The sequence below is a fragment of the Chanodichthys erythropterus genome, chromosome 2 (assembly GCF_024489055.1).
Source record: "Chanodichthys erythropterus isolate Z2021 chromosome 2, ASM2448905v1, whole genome shotgun sequence".
NCBI lineage: Eukaryota > Metazoa > Chordata > Actinopteri > Cypriniformes > Xenocyprididae > Chanodichthys > Chanodichthys erythropterus.
In genome coordinates, this window is record NC_090222.1 from 16,805,831 (window position 1) to 16,829,221 (window position 23,391).

At 35.6% G+C, this 23,391-nt stretch overlaps 1 protein-coding gene across 2 annotated transcripts in view; it reads right to left on the reverse strand.

The window, feature by feature from the left end:
* Positions 1–23,378, reverse strand: part of mtbp (MDM2 binding protein) — a 29,230-nt gene extending 5,852 nt beyond the window's left edge. For both annotated transcript variants that reach the window (XM_067393347.1, XM_067393346.1), the window contains exons 1-18: positions 23,229–23,378; positions 23,041–23,121; positions 22,868–22,941; positions 19,432–19,574; positions 19,169–19,227; positions 18,849–18,990; positions 18,606–18,720; positions 16,351–16,473; positions 11,539–11,633; positions 10,579–10,645; positions 10,265–10,382; positions 9,899–10,069; positions 5,614–5,727; positions 5,005–5,175; positions 3,657–3,744; positions 3,270–3,428; positions 2,731–2,826; positions 2,378–2,629 (exon numbers count right to left, since the gene is read on the reverse strand). In XM_067393347.1, the coding sequence (XP_067249448.1) occupies positions 2,378–2,629; positions 2,731–2,826; positions 3,270–3,428; positions 3,657–3,744; positions 5,005–5,175; positions 5,614–5,727; positions 9,899–10,069; positions 10,265–10,382; positions 10,579–10,645; positions 11,539–11,633; positions 16,351–16,473; positions 18,606–18,720; positions 18,849–18,990; positions 19,169–19,227; positions 19,432–19,574; positions 22,868–22,941; positions 23,041–23,121; positions 23,229–23,292 (2,132 nt within the window). In that variant the 5' untranslated portion in view covers positions 23,293–23,378. The remainder of the gene's footprint in view (positions 1–2,377; positions 2,630–2,730; positions 2,827–3,269; positions 3,429–3,656; positions 3,745–5,004; positions 5,176–5,613; positions 5,728–9,898; positions 10,070–10,264; positions 10,383–10,578; positions 10,646–11,538; positions 11,634–16,350; positions 16,474–18,605; positions 18,721–18,848; positions 18,991–19,168; positions 19,228–19,431; positions 19,575–22,867; positions 22,942–23,040; positions 23,122–23,228) is intronic.
* Between the last annotated feature and the right edge of the window lie 13 nt (positions 23,379–23,391).

A 23,391-nucleotide genomic window follows, 5' to 3' on the forward strand; every position in this document is an offset into this window, starting at 1 on the left:
TGGAAAGGATGAGTCTTTGACATTCATTGCAGCGCTGCTCAGTAATTTTCATTCATTGCTCATTTCACTCTTTGACAAAGCCATCAAGCACAGATCTATATTCAATTTCGGTGTGAATGACGTATGGTGCATTCAAATGCATGTAAAGTGGTGGGACGGAGGAGCAGAGGAAGGTGATGATGAGCAGGCAGAACTAGAATGAGCCCCACAGGAGAATCAATGAACTAACGGCTTGAGAAAATTAGAGTAACTAGAGAAACATTAGTTTGACTGTCTAATTGAGTGGCGCACTGGTGAGAAGTGGTGCGTAACGATGGGCTGACTTATGTAAAGACTGACAACTAGAATATCAATAAAACAGACTGTCCTTGAAACACCATCGTTTCTGATGGAGGATATCTCATGATCACCAACTAATATATTATATATATATATATATATATTTTTGCATGTTCATAATTTCTTTGTATGACAGCCTGCACAATTTGGCATGTTTCATTTTTGTTAACACAAATAAACAAACAATTGACTCAAATATATATAGCCCTTACAACATCTACAGGATACAAAATGCTATGTATTTATGATTTCTGAATTGGCTTCTAATTATTTATTTTGTGTAATTTTATTTGTGTAATTGCCACGATACACTTTTACCTGACAAATAAAATGTTATATTTGATTTACTCTGGATTCTCCTGATATCATTATTACCAGTAAATTATGGGAGGCTAATGCTACCGTAAATCTGTGTCCAGGGTAGAACAAACTGAAGGTGCAGTAGGCACTTCATCTGAAGACCTTTTGATTTCAGTTTACCGCTGATTTAGCAAGGTGTATGGAAGTGGCTAAAGTAAAAAACACTTTTGTTCGAGTGAGCAGTAGGCAACTGACTAAAAGGTATTAGCTAACTTATTAAATCCTCTGACGAAGATCAGACTGGCGAGTTTATGTCCGTGAGTTTACCCCAAAACTCGGGGAGAGTATCTCTGTGCGGCATCGGGTCCCTGATGAACGAATAATTGAAAGTATGGGATACCCAGAATCATCAAATATCTAAATTAATACATAACCAATGATTAATTTCTAATTGTAAACACAACCTAAGACTAATAATCATTTGAAATTGGAGTCAGATTAAACTAGTGAAATTAAGTGAACTTCACAGGGGCACTGAAACACGCGTTAACCTTTGCCCAGGCTGTCGGATTCCGTTTTTGGGCCGATGGGGGGTTCCTTACAATAAACGTAAATATTAGATCACACTTTTACTTTATTTTAATATAAAAATATTTCAATTAAAATATAAACTTTTAAATTAACAAAAGTGATATGAAGTATTACAATTATAATCCTATTAAATAAACAAAGCTATGACTGCCAATAAAATAAAAAATAATATTTAAAATGATAATAGTAATAAGAATAATATTTACAAATATAAATTGTGAATAATATTATCATTCTGCTTTCTAAAGACTGCTCAGAAATCATGAGAAGAATGGCTAATTTGGTCAATTTTATATTATTTTATTATTACTTTTTGTTTGTTTGTTTTACTCTTTCGTTCTTTTAATTTGTCCACAGACCCCCTAGCACTATGGGTATAGAATTGTTACTTATTTCCAGATAAATAGATTTTGATGCACAAATAAATGTAAAGAGAATCACAAAAATTAAACAAATTCACAAATAATTAAATCAAAAAATGAAAAAATTGCCATCATTTACTCACTTCAAGTCATTCCAAACTCATAAGACTTTCATTCATCTTTGAAACACACATGAATATATTTGAATGAAATCTGAAAGATTTCTGTTCCTCCATTGACAGTAAACATAACATAAACAGAAGCTCAACCGTACTTGATTGATGCGTAAAAACAAACCTCATTGGTTCTTGCAGAAACTCAAACGTGCTGTGTAACACACGAGAATGGACCTCAATGGTTCTTCTGTTTACCATAATGATTTGTGCATTGATGATGTTTTTATGTGAATAAAAGTTAAATCTGATCATCATATAAAGCGATCGAGCCTCTTCAGAAAATTTTGACTAAAACATTTGATTCATATGGATTAGTTTTACGATCACTTCATGAACTTTTTGAAGCGTCCAAGTGGTATTTGACGGGACAGAATTCTCTAATTTCATTCAAATATCTTCATTTGTGTTTCAAAGATGAATTAACGGGTTTGGAAAAACATGAAGCTGATGACAATTTTCATTTTTGTGCGAACTACCACTTTAATGCATCCAGTTTAAAAATGAAATGTTACCTGATGCAAAAAATATATATAAAAAGGAAGTCCACTCATACATAACAAAAAGGCACGAGATGACCCTTCATCATTAGTATGCATACGGTGTCATCACCTCTTGTGTTGCTGGAGGTCTGTTTCGCGGGAGCGGCGTTTGAGGCGGGGCGGCTCACTGTGCAGAGCTTCACCGTCAGGCACGCTGCCCGGTTCAGACAGCACAGCTGGGGAGGGTGCAGGGCTGAGGGTGAACGGCACAGGGCAGGGCTCCTTACAGCATGTACTCTGGGTCTCATACCTTATTAGACGAGACTGCAGCTTCACAAAGCCACGGTCTCGCTCAAGAGCCTTACACTCATCCAGACAGAACCTGAAACACAACCAGAGAATACATGAGAAGATGGAGGAGGTAGGATAGACTTTATAGTGGATTGTTTTTTTATGTAGACGCACACTCATATGCACGCTTACTCTATTCCATGGTAGTGGGATCTGGCGGCCTTTGAGAATGGGAGCTTGGTCACCTTCCTAGGTGTGAGGTCAGGAGACAACTGAAATGCATGCTCACTACACAAACAACAAAAAGACAAACCACATTCAGAGACACTGAGTTGAGGAATTTTAAATACATAGGCACATTTCTAGAGATAATGTATTAGAGGGCAAGTAATGTGGGACATTTTGGAATTTGAAAGGTGACATTAATTTTTATTATATGGAAAGGGGTGGACAGAATATTCTTTAAAAATTTCATGTACTGTCTTCCACAGAAAAAAAGTCATGGGTTTGAACCAGCTTGAGGGTGAGTAAATAAAATATTTTCATTTTTGGGTGAGCTCTCCCTTTAAGACCACTGCAAGCAGAAAATAAAGATGCAAAGTTTTAAAACTTTCCACCATGTACACACATGGCTCCCTGCTTGATTTGAGGGACTCAAATTGCAGTTTTAATAAGCTAGCGGGAAAAAGTCATTAAGAGACATCATGTCAGACACTGTGTGTATGACCAACCCTCTAAGCACTGGCAGTGGCTGTAGTTCTCCACTAGGCAGTCCATCAGGGGTGAAGTGTTTGAGCAGTTCTCTGGCATCCAGCAGTGTAGAACTTCCCCTCTGGCTATCTTTAGGCCCCATCAGACTCTCAGAGGAACCACTGCTGAACAGTCTGCACCTGTGGATGACACTAAAATTTATTCATCAGGCCAACCAACCACAAACTTTTCTAAACACTGAACAAGTACACAAGCTCACAAATACACACATTTTCTCATCGGATATATTGTTTTGAGATTCAATAAACCCTAAACAAAGACAATAAGCCAAAGCTCCAGACATGGTAATGTGGTGAACAAACATTGTTCTGAGTTTTCATAAGGTGATATGGTACAAGACGGTTTACCTGGATCTTTGTCGGACTCTCTGTATGTTCTCGTAGTTTTGTAGGACGCTCCTCTCTGGCCATTCTGTGTGAGAAGAATGTTTCACACCTTTGGAAGAACAATTAATGGTTAAAAAGAGCAACAGGTGGAGTAAGTTAATCTTAATAAGAGCCCTATGTTAAACCAAGTATGCAAAATATAGTAGCTTTTACCCAAATAATATTAGGGCCTCATATCTTTTGACATTAAAAGGCACAAAGGTGTCACTAATTAACTCTCTGATATTTTGCTGCATGTCATTGGTTTTTGGGTTACATGTGCAGTCACATTAACAAAGATCACAGGCAAAAAAAGGTCCATTGTCTATTGTCAGTAGAGCAGGGTTCCTCAAATTCGGCCCCGGAGGGCCACTACCCTGCAGAGTTTAGTTCAAACCCTGATCAAACTCACCTACATTTAACTCTGTAGACCTCGATTAGCTTATTCAGGTGTCTTTGATTAGGGTTGGCGCTAAACTTTGCAGGGCAGTAGCTTTCCAGAGCCAGATTTAAGAAACCAGAGAGGTATATGAAGCACAGCTCACACAGAATTATGAAACCAAGCAGCACTGGCAAATATTTGGCTGGATTTCACATTTCAGAACAAATGTGACGCACCTTTAGTCAGTCAATATTCTTTCGTTTACACAATTTAAAAAAAATAAAATAAAAATCCGGTTCAGCTTGTAGCATGTTAATCTTTTTTTTTAATAAATAATGAAGTCAATGATCATTTCAGAATGTTTAACTTTAACACATTTTGTTAATTTCTGAAAAATGAGATGGTAAGACGGTGTATATATATATATATATATATATATATATATATATATATATATATATATATATATATATATATATATATATATATATATATATATATATATATATATATATATATTATATATATATATATATATATATATATGATTGTTATATTATGATTAATAATTGTAATAACATGGTGTATAATATTATACATTTATCCTATTAAATAATTTTTAGCCATCATTAAAATTATTATAAATGATGTATCCCTAAAGTAAACTGCTCTTTATTAAAGGAATAGTTCACTTTAAAATGAAAATTACCCCAAGCTTTACTCACCCTCAAGCCATCCTAGATGTATAGGACTTTCTTCTTTCTAATGAACACAATCAGAGTTATATTAATAAATATTGCTTGGATGTGTCAGGATATTTATTAATATAACTCTGATTATGTTTGTCAGAAAGAAGAAAGACATATACACCTAGAATGGATTGAGGGTGAGTAAAGCTTGGGGTAATTTTCATTTTAAAGTGAACTAATACTTTAAAGTACCCCTCACCACTTTTGTTAGAAGATGAAGTTTGGTTCTCCTTCTCCAGGCACATGTGATTAGTGGCTCTAGGCAGCGTGGCGTCATGCATCTGAAGGTACTGCTCTCTGGCTAGACTCAGCAAAGCCTTCAATTCATTTACAGGAATGGCAGCAGGCTTCTGGACCTCCTCTCGTCGCCCTAGCCACAGATGAGATCCATCCATCATTAAATTTCTCTCATTAAACTGTCCCATAGATATACATACAATGTACTCTGTATGCAGGGTCTACAGAGAAAAAGATATTTGATATTTGATACAGCCTTTGAAACTGACCTGAATTTATTGGCTACAAGCCTAATAACAGTGTTCAGACATACCACAATTATTCTATCAATCACACAGTCGATCTTGCATCAAAAACCTCTGTTAACACAGCAGGTGTTGAGATGCCGACAAAGGCTCTTTTGTTTACTGCTCCAAAGAGATCCTAATTTTCAGAAAGCGCTCAGGTGAGATTGAGAATGTGTGACCAGAGGAATATGATTAGCTATGTGCTGCTCTGGGGTGACTGAAGAACAGCGTGTGAATACTTAGAGGTCCTGGTGAAAGATTTCCGTTGCCTGGGAAACACTTACGGCAGCATTCCTTGAGGACCAGGGTCTGCACCTTGGCCAGCTTTCTCTCCCTCTGCAAGAACTGCTCTCCACGGAGATACGGCAGGGACCGCAGCCAGTCAGCAGTGCTGCTCCCTGTGGAGAAAGAAGAGGGAATAAGAGTCTGAGAATGCAGAAGATTGAGTCGAGAGAGGTGTTAATCATGTCTAAAGCAAAGAACCGGGAGAAAAACTTGTCCAAAATGTCCAATCTAATGTTTCTCACATTCGATTCAACACTGAAATGTAGTTATTCTTTCTTATAGGATTTGTTTTTGTTACATTAATACTCTTACATGTCTACTACTTAGAAGAGCCATTATATATTTTCACTTCACTTTTAACACTCAAGCATGAGCTAAAATTTAAGTATGTCATGCTAATCTTTAAAACCACAAATAGTTTCATAACCATACAAGTTCCTAGTAACAAGCATTTGCATGTCCACACTGGATACAAAACTGCTGTAAGGCCTGACACAATCACAGCTAATGAAGATATTTGATGTTTTGACCCAGTAGAACTTAAGCATATAAAACAATCATAACTTAATTTTCAACTAAAACAACATTGCATTTGATTAATAACGTTTTAGCAAAATGTGAATGTGCAAATATTTAGGGTTTTTTAAAGTTACGGTGTTATTACCATGCTATTACTACATTAACCACCATTTTTAACCATTCTATGGTGTAGCGTCATATATAAATAATGCAGAAATTATTGCATTTAAAATACAATAATAATTTTCAACCAAAAAAAAAAATATATATAGTTTAGTATTCTCATAACCAATAAAATGTATCTATTAGCCATGTGCTTGACATTTTTGGCAACAAGCAAATGAAGGAGACATGAGCACGTTAGGTCACATGCTGTCAAGGGTCCACTGAGTTCATTTCAGACTAGGAAATATAATATATATTAATTAAATAAAATTAAAAAATTACATTACAATATTTATACACATATGTGGTGTATGTACACTTAAATGTGTTTTCTAAAGTTTTTGGTTAATTTTAATGCACATTTTGCAAAATCAATAACTCTCAGACCCAAAAAAATCTGTTATGCATAAATGACAAATGAAGTCCTTTTAGGGGATACATATTTTCGGTGTTGCTGCACTACTGTTCAGTCCTGGCGGCCAGTGTAATAGCCTTTTGCCTGTGTTTTAGGTTAATGTCAGTAAGTTTTATAGAAGACAGAGAGAAAATATTGATGATAGTGACAGCAGTGAATCAGAAAATAAGGTCACAGTAAGAAAGGAAAAAGTTGAAGATCAAGGAGGACCGCACCAGGCCCCAAGCTTGAGGGGGCCCAGCGGTGAACGGACTGATGGGGGGCCCCGCTTCCGCTACCTCGCACTGGGTCCGTCCCGGGAACCAGTGATGGCAGAGATGAAGAATATATACTATATTGCCAAAAGTATTGGGACACCCCTCCAAATCATTGAATTCAGGTGTTCCAGTCACTTCCATGGCCACAGGTGTATAAAATCAAGCACCTAGGCATGCAGACTGGTTCTACAAACATTTGTGAAAGAATGGGTCGCTCAGTAAATTCAAGCGTGTTACCGTGATAGGTTGCCACCTGTGCAATAAGTCCATTCGTAAAATTTCCTCACTACTAAATATTCCATGTCATCTGTTAGTGGTATCATAACAAAGTGGAAGCAATTGGGAACAACAGCAACTCAGCCACGAAGTGGTAGGCCATGTAAAAATCACAGAGCGGGGACAGCGCATGCTGAGGTGCACAGTGCGCAGAAGTCGCCAACTTCAATAGCTACAGACCTCCAAACTTCATGTGGCCTTCAGTTTAGCTCAAGAACAGTGTGTAGAGAGCTTCATGGAATGGGTTTCCATGGCCGAGCAGCTGAATCCAAGCCTTACATCACCAAGTGCAATGCAAAGCAGCGGATGCAGTGGTGTAAAGCCACTGGACTCGAGAGCAGTGGAGACGTGTTCTCTGCACTGACAAATCACGCTTCTCTGTCTGGCAATCCAATGGATGAGTCTGACTTCAACCAAAAGTCAGGAAAGATGCCACTGCCTATTGGCCTCACTACACTGAGAAACAAATACTCCTCTAAAAATGATGACTAAACAGGTCAAAATTGAGTTCCATGTGGAAAGTGTAGGCCACACTGCAAAAGAAGAGTCTTGTTGATTTTCACTTATGCTACAATCATTGATTTGAAATTCCAAGAAAGAAACAATGTTAAAGTTTTTGGAATGCTTTCTAAAACACTAAGACATGGTTTCACTACTTTTACTTTTTTACAGGCAGTAAAAATGCATCTGAAATGGTGAGTCCCAAATGAAATAAAGTAGCACAATATGAATGCTTTTTAATGTCGTTTTTTTTCTTTCTTTTTTTTTTTTTTGGAAACACAAAGACATTTTTTTACTACTTTTCAAACAATGGAAATGTATTTTAATGTGTGTGAAGTTCCAGACAATTTGGCAAAAAATAATTTACACTAATAGGATAAAACCAGTTAGAAATGTCAAAACCCTAAAAAAAAAGTCAAAGGTCAGATTTTGAAAAATTATTTTGAAAAATTATTTTAGTCTTAAATATGTGTAAAACTGTCATTTATTTTTTTCTAGCTTTGATTTCATAATAAGTCCCATTGAGGGTTGAATGAAAATTGATGCATCAACATTTGTGAGAAATGTTGTTTTATGAAAATTAAAAAAAAAAAAAGAAGAAAAAAAAGAAAAAAAAAGAAATAAGAATTACCAGTAAACTCTTCAATTGATTTAATAGCTTTGACTTTGTATAATGGCTTATGCATTAGTGGATTACACATATAGCTCTGAAATTAATCACTTTTTTTCCCAGAATTAAAAGCAACATTTAAAGAGAAGTGTAAAAAATGTTCAAACCAGATTTATGAACATTAAAATTTATGAATGTTATTTTTTTTCTGCATTTTGTTTTGATTAACTGACAGTCCCACTTTCTAAGCGTAGACCTGAAAATTACATTTCCAACTTAAAATCCTAACCAGGAAGGGACAGAGGCTACAAATTATGTATTAGCTCATTTTTCAAACACACAATTTGTAAAGTGGTAAATTGTTGGTTAAATAACACTTATTTGCACTATAACATGTTAATGGCATTCTAAGATGCTTAATGCTGGAAATGGAACTAAAGACCAAATGAAGAGAGCACATATATGAGGGGATTTCTAGAGTGCTCATCACAATGCACTTTCTCAAAAAAGTTTTTCAAACATTTCTGTCCATTGTTTGTACAAAGTAATCCCAATGCTGAACCACTGTTGGGTGTTGGGCATAACAACCAACCACTCGCCCAAGGTCTGTGGTCTTTAGTTATCAAGCCTGGTTGAATTATGGATCTGGCACAAATTTCTGAGCTCCACAGGAGGCTCTGAGCAAACCCACGCATTCTCTGAGCTCAAGAGCAGTAATTTACCCCGACAAAGGTCTCCAGCAGTGGGCTTAAATACAGCCATTCTCACTTTACAAAGAGCTATTAAGAATAGTAGTGAACCACAAACCACCTGATTACACGAGTTAGAAATAGATGTTAATCAATGAGACGACACAAAAGTGCAAGAATGATACTTCATGTAAAAAAGCCAAGAGAGTTAAAATTTCATAATACTGCAAAATGGAAAGTGGGAAAAAGTAAGGGAAAAATATCTTTTAGGAGAGAGGCATACAAAAAATGTCCAAAATCCTTATCATATTCCAGTGATTATTTACTTGGAAATTTGTCCAGGACTAAATGTCCTTGTTTGCTCTATCGAAAAAATATGGACTAAAAGTGTTTAACTTGATAATGTCTGAAGGCTTGTTTTTGACAGGAACACAGTAGTTTGTTTTGTGTTTGTATGGAAAACAAGACTACAAGTCTGTGTTCTTTCCAATCCAGTGTTTTCAACAATCATATTAATGAGGAAATGTAATGTGTTCTACATTTATGAACTGTGCAGTTCTGGTCTTAGTGGAGTATATTACCTCCTCTGTGTCATCTTGGTGACATCCAGGTGGTCTCAGCTGCTGCTGTGATAGATGAGACTGTTGTATGGGTTTAATCTGACTCTAATAAATGTGGTTCTTGAATGCCATGGGGGCCCAACTTACTTTAGAAGAACCATATTAGTCCTCTCAATCCAACAATACACATTGATTTATAACTATGCTCAAATATTCAGCTCGAGGCATACTGTTGCATTTGTGCATATTAATGCTGACATCGGCAGTGCATTTAAATGATTGGTGATCATACCTGAGGAAGGCGGAACTTTTTCCCTGATGAGGGCATTAACAGTTGCCAGGGCAGCAGCTCCATTGATCTGATTGGCCGTGTGTATCATTCGTGCTGTGCAGCCTCCAGACTCCGCCCCCTGCACCAAGAAGAGGTAGTGGCCTCTCTCACCTTTTACCTCCACATCAGGCACTGGAAGGATGAAGAGTTAATAGCACACTAGCAAATACACATGAATAAAAGTAGGCAACTGCAGCATATAAATGTCAGCATATAATTTAACAACGTGTGATGCGAGCACCAGGCGGCACATTCACATGTGCAAGGTACAATTATACATACTAAGAGCCTTCAGAACAGGCTGTTTCTATTAAACACTGCTCCTACCAGGTAAGTCCTTGGGACGTTTGGACATGAAGTCTCTCCATTTACAGGAGCTGAGCTGGGAGGCTGCTGGGAAAGTCTCAGCGCTTATCACGCAGGACAGAGAAAACAAAGCTCCCACCTGCAACAGGAAACACTTCTTGTCATTGGTTGCCCCAGTGTTCCAGCTATGGGAAATATGTTGTTGGTTGCAAGTTATCAATATCCAACCATCAGTCTCAGATGACTTTGACAGCTTTGGCTACATCTCAGTTGGGGAGAATAAATATCGGGCCTGAAGAGAATAATTGGTGATAATAGTGTTGGAGATGGCCTACCTCTCCACGCAATGTGGACAGCTGGTCCAAGAGTAGCTTAGCTTTGACAGATTTGGAAGCCAGTCCACTGTAGAAGCAAGTCAAGGTGTGAAACAATACACAGAGGAAGTTTACAGTATAAACAGTCATGAGAAACAATCTCAACTCAACAATTATTAGCTCTGAGTGCAGAGTTCACTGTGTGACATTGACAGAAACTTGGTATAGTTAGTGAATGGTTCATTTCTTTTTATCAATGTTGAAAATGACTGTGCTGCCCAATATTTTTGTGGAAACCATGATGCATTTTTTTCAGGATTCTTTCATTGAAAGTAGATCAACAATTACTTGAAATAGAAAACTTTTGGAACATTATGCATGTCTTTAATGTCACTTTTGATCAATTGCATCTTTTTCTGAATAAATTATATATTAAGTATACTAACTCTTAAAGTTTGAACAAGTTTCTATATTCTGAAGTCACTTTGGATAAAAGCGTTTGACAAATGCATAAATGTGAAATAGATTATTATGCATAATTAATTTAAGGCTTTCTGAATATTAGCCAAATTCTTATAAATATAGCATACAATAAATCATGCAGTGCCATATACAGACACCAAATCTTAAAAAAAAAAAAAAAATCATTGGTTATTTAGACAAAAAGAAGCAAATTTGTCCTTTTTCGATAAATTATTTGAGAAACAAATTATATTCATTCTAACTAGTTTGTTTACAAATGAGAAGACTTTAGGTCTTTTCTGGCATCCTTACAGTAATTTGAATTAACTTTTGCAGAGGCAAATCATTACACATCTAAAAAAAATAAAAAAAATAATCATATTTTATGCCTCGTGTGCATTTAGTGTTATGTGCACTGATGTAGATATAATTTTTTGCATCCTCTAACAGACTGCACTGTTTATGGATCAAATACACAAAAATAGACACTTTGAGCCTTTTGTCTTCTAGGAAAGATACAGTTCAAACTCTGTGCTGGAATGGAGGAGATTCGGGAGATCTGCGACTCTGACCAGCTGAATCAGTTCCAGCAAAGGCTGGTAACACTGAATTACCTGAAACAAACAAAAAACAACAACTGCAACTACAGTCGTAAAATATTTATGTTTAGAGAGAAATTAACATTTTGTGTCTTTGGAAGCTGTAGAGCCACAGTTTAAAAAAAAAAAATAAATATTATACACCGGCATGTGTTAGTGACTGTCAGGTCAGTAATGCATTATTCAAAACAAGGGAAAAGCAGAAATGAAGAAAACCACACACACACACACACACACACACACACACACACACACACACACACACACACACACACACACACACACACACACACACACACACACACACACACACACACACACACACACACACACACACACACACACACACACACACACACACACACACAAATAGATGACCAAGCAGTTTCAACCAAGCAAAGGTTGTGGTGACCAACAGATTAAAGTGTTACTGGCTGTGACAGCAGCTGGTAAATGAGAAGAAACAAAAACAGCTCTTTACGGTTTATTTGCCATTAGGAAAGTAACAGTTAAAGCTGTTTTGGGGCCGCTGGGTGCTTGTGCCCCTGAGTGGTGAAACAAAATCAGCTTTGTGTTCAGGCAGGACTAAACCAGAGCTTTTGAGCTGGAAAATGAGAGGCTGGCAACATTTCTAACTCTTTATCAGCTCTTTCAGCTTCTATACAAGAGAAGCCGTGCAAAGAAAGGAGAAGTCAATCTGAAGAGATCTGCTCCATTATTCAGTAGTTCTGGGCCCACAGTAAAGATGAGTACGATGCAACATGGTGAAATTAGTTCAAAGCTACATTAGTAGTCTTTAACATACTGTTTCGAATCCCTTAGAGTGATGAGATGGAAAGGAAGATGATGATAACATGTTAACAATTATGAGCAAGTTAAAAAAGGTCTACCATGGTAGATATATTTGCAATGAGCAGGACTGCTTTACGTTACATGTGGTAGCGATGAAGAAACATTATGCGTATGAATATACAAAACAAAATGTGCCCCTTTATGACATCCAAGCAGCATCACAACTTGCTGAATTATTAGAGAATACAATGGCTGTTTTATAATGGATTTGAATTTGGATCAGAATCCATTTTATAATATTAGTTTTAATGCTGACTAACTTAAAATCTTTTTGGTCAGCAAAAAAAAAAAAATATGAAAAGAATTAAATGAGTTAAAGTACATAATTTGTTACGCATTTAATTCACTAGATTATACAAAAACTTACCATTACTTCAATATCATGTAAAACATTAACAATTTTTGTTGAATTTACTAGAAAAACAAACAAACAAACAAAAACTATATTGTAATAAAGAAGCACACACTTAAAAAATTTGTGAATGTCAGTTATTTTCAAGCAAACCCACTTTTCAAGCAAACCAATGTATTTGCGGATATCATTTGGTTTGATATGCAATGACAATAAGACATTTTAAAAAGCAACTTGCTGTTACAGTGACATAGAATTATGAATTTTGGTCATATCGCCCACTCCTAAGTGGGATCTATTTTTTGGTTTCTGTTATAAAAAGGAAGAGGTTTAGAAAGTGTTATTTCCACTCTTCCGACTCACATTACAGTGTTAGTGTTTATAATTCCTGGAACAGCTCTGAATAAATGTCCAGAGCTGTCACCTCTCATTAGACGTACGGTCGTGGTGGCAGATGGGAGGTAATGTCTTACTCAATCTGATACAGGGGAGAAGGGCATTTTCACATTGATTGCAGTGCCAATAACAATAATAAAGCTCATAAGTACTGTGGGCGCAAAAGAAAAAAAGTTAATGGTACTAATCAGCATAGAGGCAGTGAATGTACTGCACAAGCCCCGTGTAAACAGACCGTGGGGTGCAATTGGCTGAACTGAAGTCCCCACTAATGCCACTGAGATTAATAAAGAGTGGAAAACTCATTACGATTAGATTCCACACTCTCACTTTTATGACAGAAGAGAGCGAAAGAAACGCAGAAAGAGAGGGAGAGAGATCAGGAAACAGCCAATATAAAACTTTAAAGTGCCTCTTTCACAGGGCCACAAATGCACTGGATAATTTCAGTAATCTTGTGAAACAATCTTTAGTAGGACTGTTTGGTATTAAATATTAAAAGCTTAATATGAGAGCTCACTCCCATTTGCCCCAGTAAGAAACTTCTACGGGTGGTACAGACATTAAATGTGCCACCCAAATTCACAATGTGGCTCACAAACAATGTTTCATTTGTTCAACATTATTTTTTCCTATTCCCAAACTTATTTAGTAACTGGACAGGGCTCAACAGTAAGGATTTTTTTTCCCTGCTGGTTAAGTTAGGCTAGTACTTCAGAATTGTACTATGGGAAAGGGGAGGAAAAAAAAAAAAAAAAAAAATCATGTATATTATCAATGAACATAAGATACAGTGCTCAGCATAAATGAGTACACCCCCTTTGAAAAGTAACATTTTACTCAAATTAGGGTGATGCAAAAATGAGTACACCTCACTGAAAGTCTCTGGAGCAAAGCTAAATTTTAGACTACAAATGTCTAATTTAACAAGAATTCAACCACAGGTGAGTCTAATTATTCATTACACAGGTGTCCAGCAGACAGTTGACTATAAAAGGGTGTTAAAACCCCTTCCCATTTCATGCTGTCAGCAATGGCACCACATGGAAGAGAAATGTCACAAGACCTGAGAAAGAAAATAATTTCTTTACACAAGAAAGGTGAAGGCTACAAGAAGATCAGCAAAGCTTTACTTGTCAGTCAGAATACTGTAGCAAAAGCGGTACAAACATGTTTAAAAGATGAAACTGCAACCATCTCACAGAGACGTCCAGGTCATCCGAGGAAGTTAACACCTCGACAGGAGCGTCTTCTGATGAGAAGGGTTGAAGAAAATCGGCATGCAAGTTCACTGCAGTTATCTAAAGAAGTAGAAAGCCAAACTGGGGTGATTATTTCCCATGACAGAATACAGCGTACACTGCAGAGGAATGGCATGCATGGGTGCTGTCCACGAAAGAAGCCTCTCCTAAAGCCCAGGCACAAAAAAGCCCACCTAGAGTTTGCCAGGACCCATGCTGACAAAGATGAAGACTACTGGGACTCTATACTCTGGAGTGATGAGACCAAGATAAATGTTTTTGGAACCGACGGCATACATTTTTGAAGCCATCGCAAAGGTGAGGAATACAAAAAAAAAATGCATGGTGCCTACAGTGAAACATGGTGGTGTCAGTGTCCTTATGTGGGGCTGCATGAGTGCTGCTGGTGTCAGGGAGCTGCATTTCATTGATGGCATCATGAATTCACAGATGTACTGCTCTATACTGAAAGAGAAGATGCTACCATCACTCCGTGCCCTTGGTCGCCACATTTTTCCAACATGACAATGATCCTAAACACACATCTAAGGCCACTGTTGGATTTCTGAAGAAGAACAGGGTGAAAGTGATTCAGTGGCTCCTGATCTGAACCCAATCGAACACCTATGGTGAATTCTGAAGAGACAAGTTGAGCATCACCGTCCATCCTCTCTAAAAGAGGTCATTCTTGAAGAATAGGAAAAGATAGATGTTGCAAAATGTCGCCAACTTGTTCATTCCATGTTCATTCCTAGAAGTCTTGGTGTGTCATTAAAATTCATAGTAGTGTAGTAGTTTTTGTTGTGGGGTGTACTCATTTTTGCATCACCCTAATTTGAGTAAAACTGAAAAATGTGTAACTGAAGTTTTATTATTAACCTTACTTTCATGTTATAAGTTAAACAGATGTTATATTAAACTTAGTCTTGTTAACATTTTGGAAATTGTTTTAGTGTTCATTGAGATATCATTTAAAATGTTACTTTTCAAAGGGAGTGTACTCATTTACGCTGAGCACTGTACATAAGAGTCAACTTGGCCAATAGATGTCCAGTTAGTCATTCTTACTTTTTAGCACTGTTTGGCAGGTTCAGCAATAATATTATAATAAAACAAAAACAAATATTAAAGGATTAGTTCACTTTCAAATGAAAATCACCCCAAGCTTTACTCACCCTCAAGTCATCCTAGGTGTATATGACTTTCTTCTTTCTTATGAACACAATCGGAGATATATGAATAAATATCCTGACGCATCCAAGCTTTATAATGGAAGTGAACAGGGGTCCAAGTATGAGCTGAAGAAAGTGCTTCCTTCCACATCTATCCATCATAACCGTATTCCACACAGCTCCGGAGGGGTTAATAAAGGCCTTCTGAAGCGAAGCGATGCATTTGTGTAAAAAAAATATCCATATTTAACAAGTTATGTAATATCTAGCAAGTAAAAAAAAAAACAAGTAAAATACCTAGCTTCCACCAGACCACCTTCCGTATTCACCTTATGAAAAAAAACGGAACTGGCATCACGTCAGTCATGCTTTTTGACAGAGCAGGAGTACGTTTATGATGAATGGATGTGGATGAAGTCACTTTCTTCAGCTTCATACTCATTGGACTCATTCACTGCCATTATAAAGCTTGGATGCATCAGGATATTTATTAAAATATCTCCGATTGTGTTCATTAGAAAAAAGAAAGTCATATACACCTAGGATGGCTTGAGGGTGAGTTTGAAAGTGAACTAATCCTTTAATGATGGAATATTATGAACATGACGAAATGTTTTACTGTCAAATACAAACATTTTAAGCATTCTGGGAAAGAAAAAAAAAAAAAAACAGTAAATTGTAAGAATCCATTCAAACCTGGACTAAATGAAGCTGCTTACCTCATGCTGTAGTTTATGATCAGTATGGTATTGTGGGTCTTTGTGAGGATACAGTGCATCACTCCAGTGATTTCTCCTCTGAGCTCTCAGACAGAAACCCTCAAACTTCAGCTCTGAGACAAACTGAAAATAACAACAAATCAATTTTGAGCTGAAGAGAGATTTACAAGAGTCACTTAGAAGGGTCTATACTTCACAACAATACTTGTCCTGTTTCTACAACAACTTTCTTGGAAAAGACAAATTTCAGTCTAAGAAAATGCAAAAACTTCCAAAAACATGAGCTAATGGATATTTCAGTAACACTGACCAGCTCTCTGAGCAGCCAGCCGCCACAATCCAAAATGATTGAACAGGAAATCCAAACTCAAATCCCTGAACATGAATGATCTTTGTACAGCATTAGGTTCATTTCCTGTTTTAAAGCCTATAATTCACTTCAGGCTGGCCCAGAAGAACCAGAACCTCAAATCTTTACTGGTACTAATGTCTTTCCTTAACCAAAGCACGCACTCTGCTGTATAACAGCTCTCTTCCCACTTAGACACAAAATTTCCCTGCTCAAAATTTCCCTGAATCGAAGATGTTTTCTTTACATCTGCCACACTTACTAAGTCTTTCCATCTTTGTCTTTATAGTTTCAGAAATCAGTAGGAGTTTCTGTTCTCTCACAGACTATTTCTTGCAAGTGTTCGCCCTCTGCTGGACAGAAGGAGTTTTACAGATACTCTTGGGTTCTGTTCATAAAAGGTTACCGGTATATATATAATTAATTTTTTTTAAACCACTTTCTTCTATCCCAGTCTAATTTTCAAAGTTAATTACGAGAAAGCGATTAGTAGGTAGATTTCTAAATTATAAGCACAGTGATATATTATATGCTATTATATATTATATATATTATATGCTTCAAAATCCTAATTACTGCTCATTAATTAGTTAGTAATATAGTTAAGTTTAGGTATTGGTAGGATTAAGGGATGTAGAATATGGCCTTGCAGAATAAGGTATTGCAGTTTTTTTACAGACGCTAGGACACATTTCTCAATACTTAGGTCACTTTTGCAAAACCCTTCACACAGTGAGCACAACAGAAGTCTATGTGGGCTAAACTGAGGATCAATTATCATTGCTTTGGCACAAAATGCATTCAATGACTACATCTCTCAAATTTCATGAATTATTTGCTCACTCAGACACAACAACTGCCAAAACTCTTTCTACGTACAGGCCAATTTGCACATGCTTACATACTGTTTTCAAAACTGTTAAACTTATGTTCAAAACAGTAACATAATACAAAACTGAATAAGACAGCAATTTGCTACATTTCTACAGTAATATTGTAAAGAAATATATGCTGAATCTAAAAAAAATCTAATACTATCAAAGCAATTAGATGAAACTGAACAAGCATAGGTTTTTCAATTTCATTATCATCCATTCAAAGAGGAAAACTTCGGAATAATTTTGTACTGTTATGTAAACAAGGTTCATGTAACAAACTGCAGTGAATTATAAACAATAGACAGTGTTATTCTTGTTTTGTTAAGAAATTTTACAAAAGAAAACATTGTATAATGATACCTGATGTCAGTGTTTTATGATTGACAAAGTGTGTTTGCTTGGTGAAAACCTTGTGCTAGTGTTCTGGAAGAATGAGTTGATTTGAGACATGAATTAAGTGTTTTGGTAGATTTAGTGCATTTTGAATGTGAAATTAACTGCTGTGCCAAGATGAAAGTTGGTTATGAGAACTGTGAGAAGAGTTTTGAAAAAGTGCCCTAAGTATTGAGAAATGTGTCCTAACGATTGTAAAAAAACTGTAATATGTGCTTTATAAGTACTGATAAACAGCCAATATCCTACAAACATGCATGCTAATAAGCAACTAGTTAATAGTGAGAATTCGCTAAACTAAAGGATTACCATTTTTTTTTACTATATTATATTATATTATATTATATTATATTATATTATATTATATTATATTATATTATATTATATTATATTATATTATATTATATTATATTATATTATATTATATTATATAGTTAAGACAAGTTAAGATGCCACTTGGAGAATTTGAGAAATAGTAGTACTCCTATAGGATTTTGCAAGCAAGGTCATGTCTGAGACTGTCTTTATTGTGGGTTCATGTAGATATTTTTATTTTTTTTCTATAAAAAGGGGGGCCCAACAGAAAAAAGTTTGGGCACCACTGGACTGAGGAGTTGTACTGCAGCATAAAGTACCTTTTTCTCTCTAATATGGACTCCACCTCTCCAGATCTCCCTCCCATCCACACAGCTGTCAATCACTGATGGAGAACATAGGCGGGCGTCCAGGTACATGGCTGCTTTCTGCCACCTTTACAGTACAGAAACAAGAGAAACAGAGGCATTATACTAAAGAAAACTCATACAGAGGACAGGCCTATTATTTCTAAAATGAAACACAAGGGATGAAGAATATTACTGGAGAGTATTAGATTTTACCCTGCACTGTGTTCGGTGACCATGATCATCTGTGCAGAGTGCCACGCCCTCATGTGCTTCAAAGAGCCAATCACAGGCAACATATCCTTCAACCCCGCCTCCTCACCCACACAGAGCACAATCACATCCAGCAAAGACTTCCCTGCCATCAAGAACAAACATTACATCAATACAATAAAACAACAGCAAACATCATGAAACATCATCTAAACAACAGTAACATCATGACAAAAACATTTTGCAAAATAAAATATAGAAACTTAAAATATGATAACTTTATAATGCCTAATAATAAACAATTTGATGTTATAAAATGGTACCTGGATGAGGAAGTTTGTCTGCTAGTTGATGAAGACCTTCAGCAGCCTCTTCAAAGAGTCTACCATGATAGTCAATCATCATTTAAAAAAAAAAAAAAAAACATAACATTAAGACATCAAGGAAAGTGAATGTAAATAAACAGCTGTCAATGATTAATTCAAGATTGGCATCAAATTATTAGTGAAATATGGTTGATTGATTCTGTGGTCCTATAAGGTTGTTTGAGATATTATGGGGCGACAGTATCAGTCAGAACTCTCACTCTGCATGGGACGGGTTCTCTGTGAGTGTGCCCTGTTCTTCTTGCTCCTGAAGGGCAGCGATGCAGCTGTCTAGAGCAGACGGCTCCGATTCCTCACTGTCACTGCGCTGGGAACACAGTTCCTCCCACTCTGAGCTGCACCACTGGAAATACACAGTAAAGAGTGTGTGCAGATGATCGGATGCATTATACCAGAGGTTTTCAATCTTTTAGATGCCATTGACACCCAAATATGTTCATCCTTATGTAAGATATCCCACTCTATATTATGTATTTTCATGTATAAAGACACAATTTATTTAAATGGCTATACTATACATTATACTAATTTAAAATATTATTTGGAAAATATTTAATTTCTATCAAGTACACAATTCAGTACCATATCATTAATTTGAATCTAATTTTTATTATTTATTTTAATCTAATATTATTGATTACTAATTTTGTATTTAATTATATTTAATTTATTATATGCTTATTTTAATCTATCCATCTGTTCATTTATTTGAATCTTTTTATTATTATTTACTTACATATAATTTCAATGTATTTACTTAATTTTAATATATATATTAGGGGAGAGCGGGGCACAAAGTAACGCGGGGTTAGTTGTAACACGCATGGTTTAAAACTTTCCACACATGCCAGCATGACAAAACTTAGTGTATTTACTAGTTGCCATATCAACACTATATCGAGAAAAAAATTGCAACAAAATTAAAAAATCTTTGGAAGATATCACTGATCATTTAACCATAGCAAAAGTACATTTTTTGCTTAAAGGGGCTCTATGTAAGATTTTTACTTAATAAAGCATAAAAATACCCCAATATGTTTGCAGATATTTAGGAAACATGCCAAGTTCACCTAATTACTTGGTTCTCAGAAAAACAATGCTGCAGCCAAATATTCTACTTTGAAAATGTGCGTTCCTTGTCGGAATGTCTGTTTTTGTTTTGGTCTGTGCGAAACCTCGTGCTGCAGTGTATCCAATAGTATTTCGACATTACAGGTTGCCAGTTGGCGGAAAACACTGCGCATTACAACCATGAAAACCAGCAAACGAACAGACCCTTTTACAGCCCACGTGATCAAATAGTTGCACGCGCATTTTGGCAACGGAAGTGGTGTTGTTGCCTATTGGTTTTAACGTGTTAGCAACTCTGAAAGTTTTTCAGGGCTCTCAAGTGTAACGCACTGAGCGTGACAGTCACTCCTTTCGGTCTTTTGTCACGCACTCCCGCCACACATTGTATTTCTCACGCAACGTTTTCTTGCATTTTGTATATGTTGTCATTTATAGTGCTTAGAAAGAAAATCGTAATCGGCAAAAAATAGGGATCTGCCGATCTCACAAAAAAAAAAAAAAAAAAAAAAAAATTGGAATCGGCCAAGAAAATTGCAATCGGTGCATCTCTACTAAAAAGCCTCTGAATCCATCTAAATATGTTTATGAACAACAGCATATCAAAACAGATACATTACAGTGTTTAAATCTTACAGTGTTTAAGCTTACAGCTTACAGTGTTTAAGTCTCCTCAGCTTTCATTGTCAATTGCGCTCTCTATTGTTGCTGGCAACCATATTCTGTAGAGCTGGCAACCCGCGTCTTGAGGGGGCGGGCCAAACAATATTTTGAATTTGGATTGCAGTACCTATTTTGAACACTGGGTGTCATTATTACATAGAGCCCCTTTAAGTTAATTTTTCATCTCTATTTGTTGTGATTATTTAAAATGAGACAAATATGATATCATTTCAATCTTATATCTGTTGTTTAACAGTTGAGATAGTTCTTTAATGCTGATCTAACCAGCAGAAGACACTAGCCAGGTTTAAATCCCAGTTGCACAGGTGGGCACGTTGTAAAACTGCGTTACAATGTGCCCCTGTTGGAACTATGCTATTCTAGTCTATACTTTTATGAATTCTATTGATAAACCATGAGAAAATGGTTAATAAAGACTGAGTGTCAATGTTCAGAAATTAATTATTATTATGTTTTGAACTATGCTGTATAGCTGTTTTGTGGTGTGTTTACTGTCAAATGCAAAAATTAGTTTATTTTTATTTAGTAAAAAATGCCAATATTTTATATGAAAAAGTTAATTTAATTTTATTGACAATATTTTAATTTGTCTTCTATATTTTTTTTTATTAGATCAGATAACATTATAAGCTGTTGTATGGGGCATGTTGTCACATTTCACTTCCATTCTTTCGGGGTAAATCAAGAAAAAACACTGTATTAATGAAACCACACGAAACCACATAATTGTACTGGACATGTGTGAAATTAATGTGGGAAGAAAATAAATACTCTGAACACCAAATTAATTTACACAAACTGTTACTTTGTGCCTCGCTGTCCAATATACGTATATATATTTTATATACACAACCAGTCAAAGTCTCTTATGCTCATTAAGGCTGCATTTATTTAATAATAAATACAGAAAAAACAATAATATTGTGAAATATTATTACAATTTAAAATTATGGTTTTCTATTTTAATACACTTTAAAATATAATTTATTTCTGTGATGCAAAGCTGAATTGTCAGCATCATTACTCCAGTCTTCAATGTCACATGATTCTTCAGAAATCATTCTAATATGCTGATTTGATACTTAGTACTAGTTATTACAGTACTAGTTATTATCAATGTTGCTTAATATGTTTTTGGAACCTGTGATTTTTTTTCAGGATTCATTGATGAATAAAAGGTTAAAAAGAACAGCATTTATTCAAAATATAAATCTTTCCTAACAATAAAAATCTTTACTATTACTTTTTATCAATTTAACACATCCGTGCTGAATAAAAGTATTAATTTATTTTTAAAATAAATAAATAAATAAATAAAATAATTTACATAAATGCTGATATTTTTTTAACTTTTATTCAAAGAATCCTAAAAAAGTATCACAGTTTATTAAATAATATTAAGCAGCACAACTGTTTCCAACATTGATAATAAATCAGCATATTACAATGATTGCTGAAGGATCATGTGACACTGAAGACTGGAGTAATGATGCTGACAATTCAGACAATGAGCATCACAGAAATAAATTATATTTTAAAGTATATTACAATAGAAAACCATAATTTTAAATTGTAGTAATATTTCACAATATTATTGTTTTTTCTTTATTATGAAATAAATGCAGCCTTAATGAGCATAAGAGACTTTGTTCAAAAACATTAAAAAATAGTAATGTTTCCAAACTTGACTGGTAGTGTTTTTTTTGTTTTTGTTTTTTTACTTTTTAAACAATTTTTCTCTAAACTTTTCCATGGACCCCAGTTTGAAAACCCTTGCACTATACTACATCATCACTTTCTAATCTATGTTTGTCTCAACCAGTTTATAACACATGCAATCAATTAATCAATCTAATGGTAAAGAAGTAAAGATGTGTTGATTACCTGTGTTGTACCATAACTGGCTTGAATGGCAAAGTACCATTTCTGTGGAGCAGGACTACCACTCAGAGAACAGGCTAAATAGAATCAAATTAAACAAACACAAAGTCAAACTTCACACTTCAAAACTGGTAGAAAATGGAATGGCAAATTAGGTTATAAATAACAAACCTTACCTGGAAATAGAGGAACTCGTGTTAAACTCGAGCCAGCAATATCTTTGAGGTTATCAAACACCTTCTTACATTCATCAACCCCTACAGTAAAATGAATACGTGTCAAAACAGCAATAGACAGTGAAAGCTTTTTGATAATTACGCAGTTCTGATACATGCCATTATTTATCACCAATAAAGCCTCTTACCGTTGAAAGAACCATCTCTATTCGGCTCTAGGTTGATTATAACAACTAGCACATATCTGTCCATAGCAGTATACTGCTGTGTTCATGTAAAATAATGTTGACTTGTTACAGCACGAGACAGACTCCAGTACAAAAACAAATTTACGCGCGTTTACAACCAACA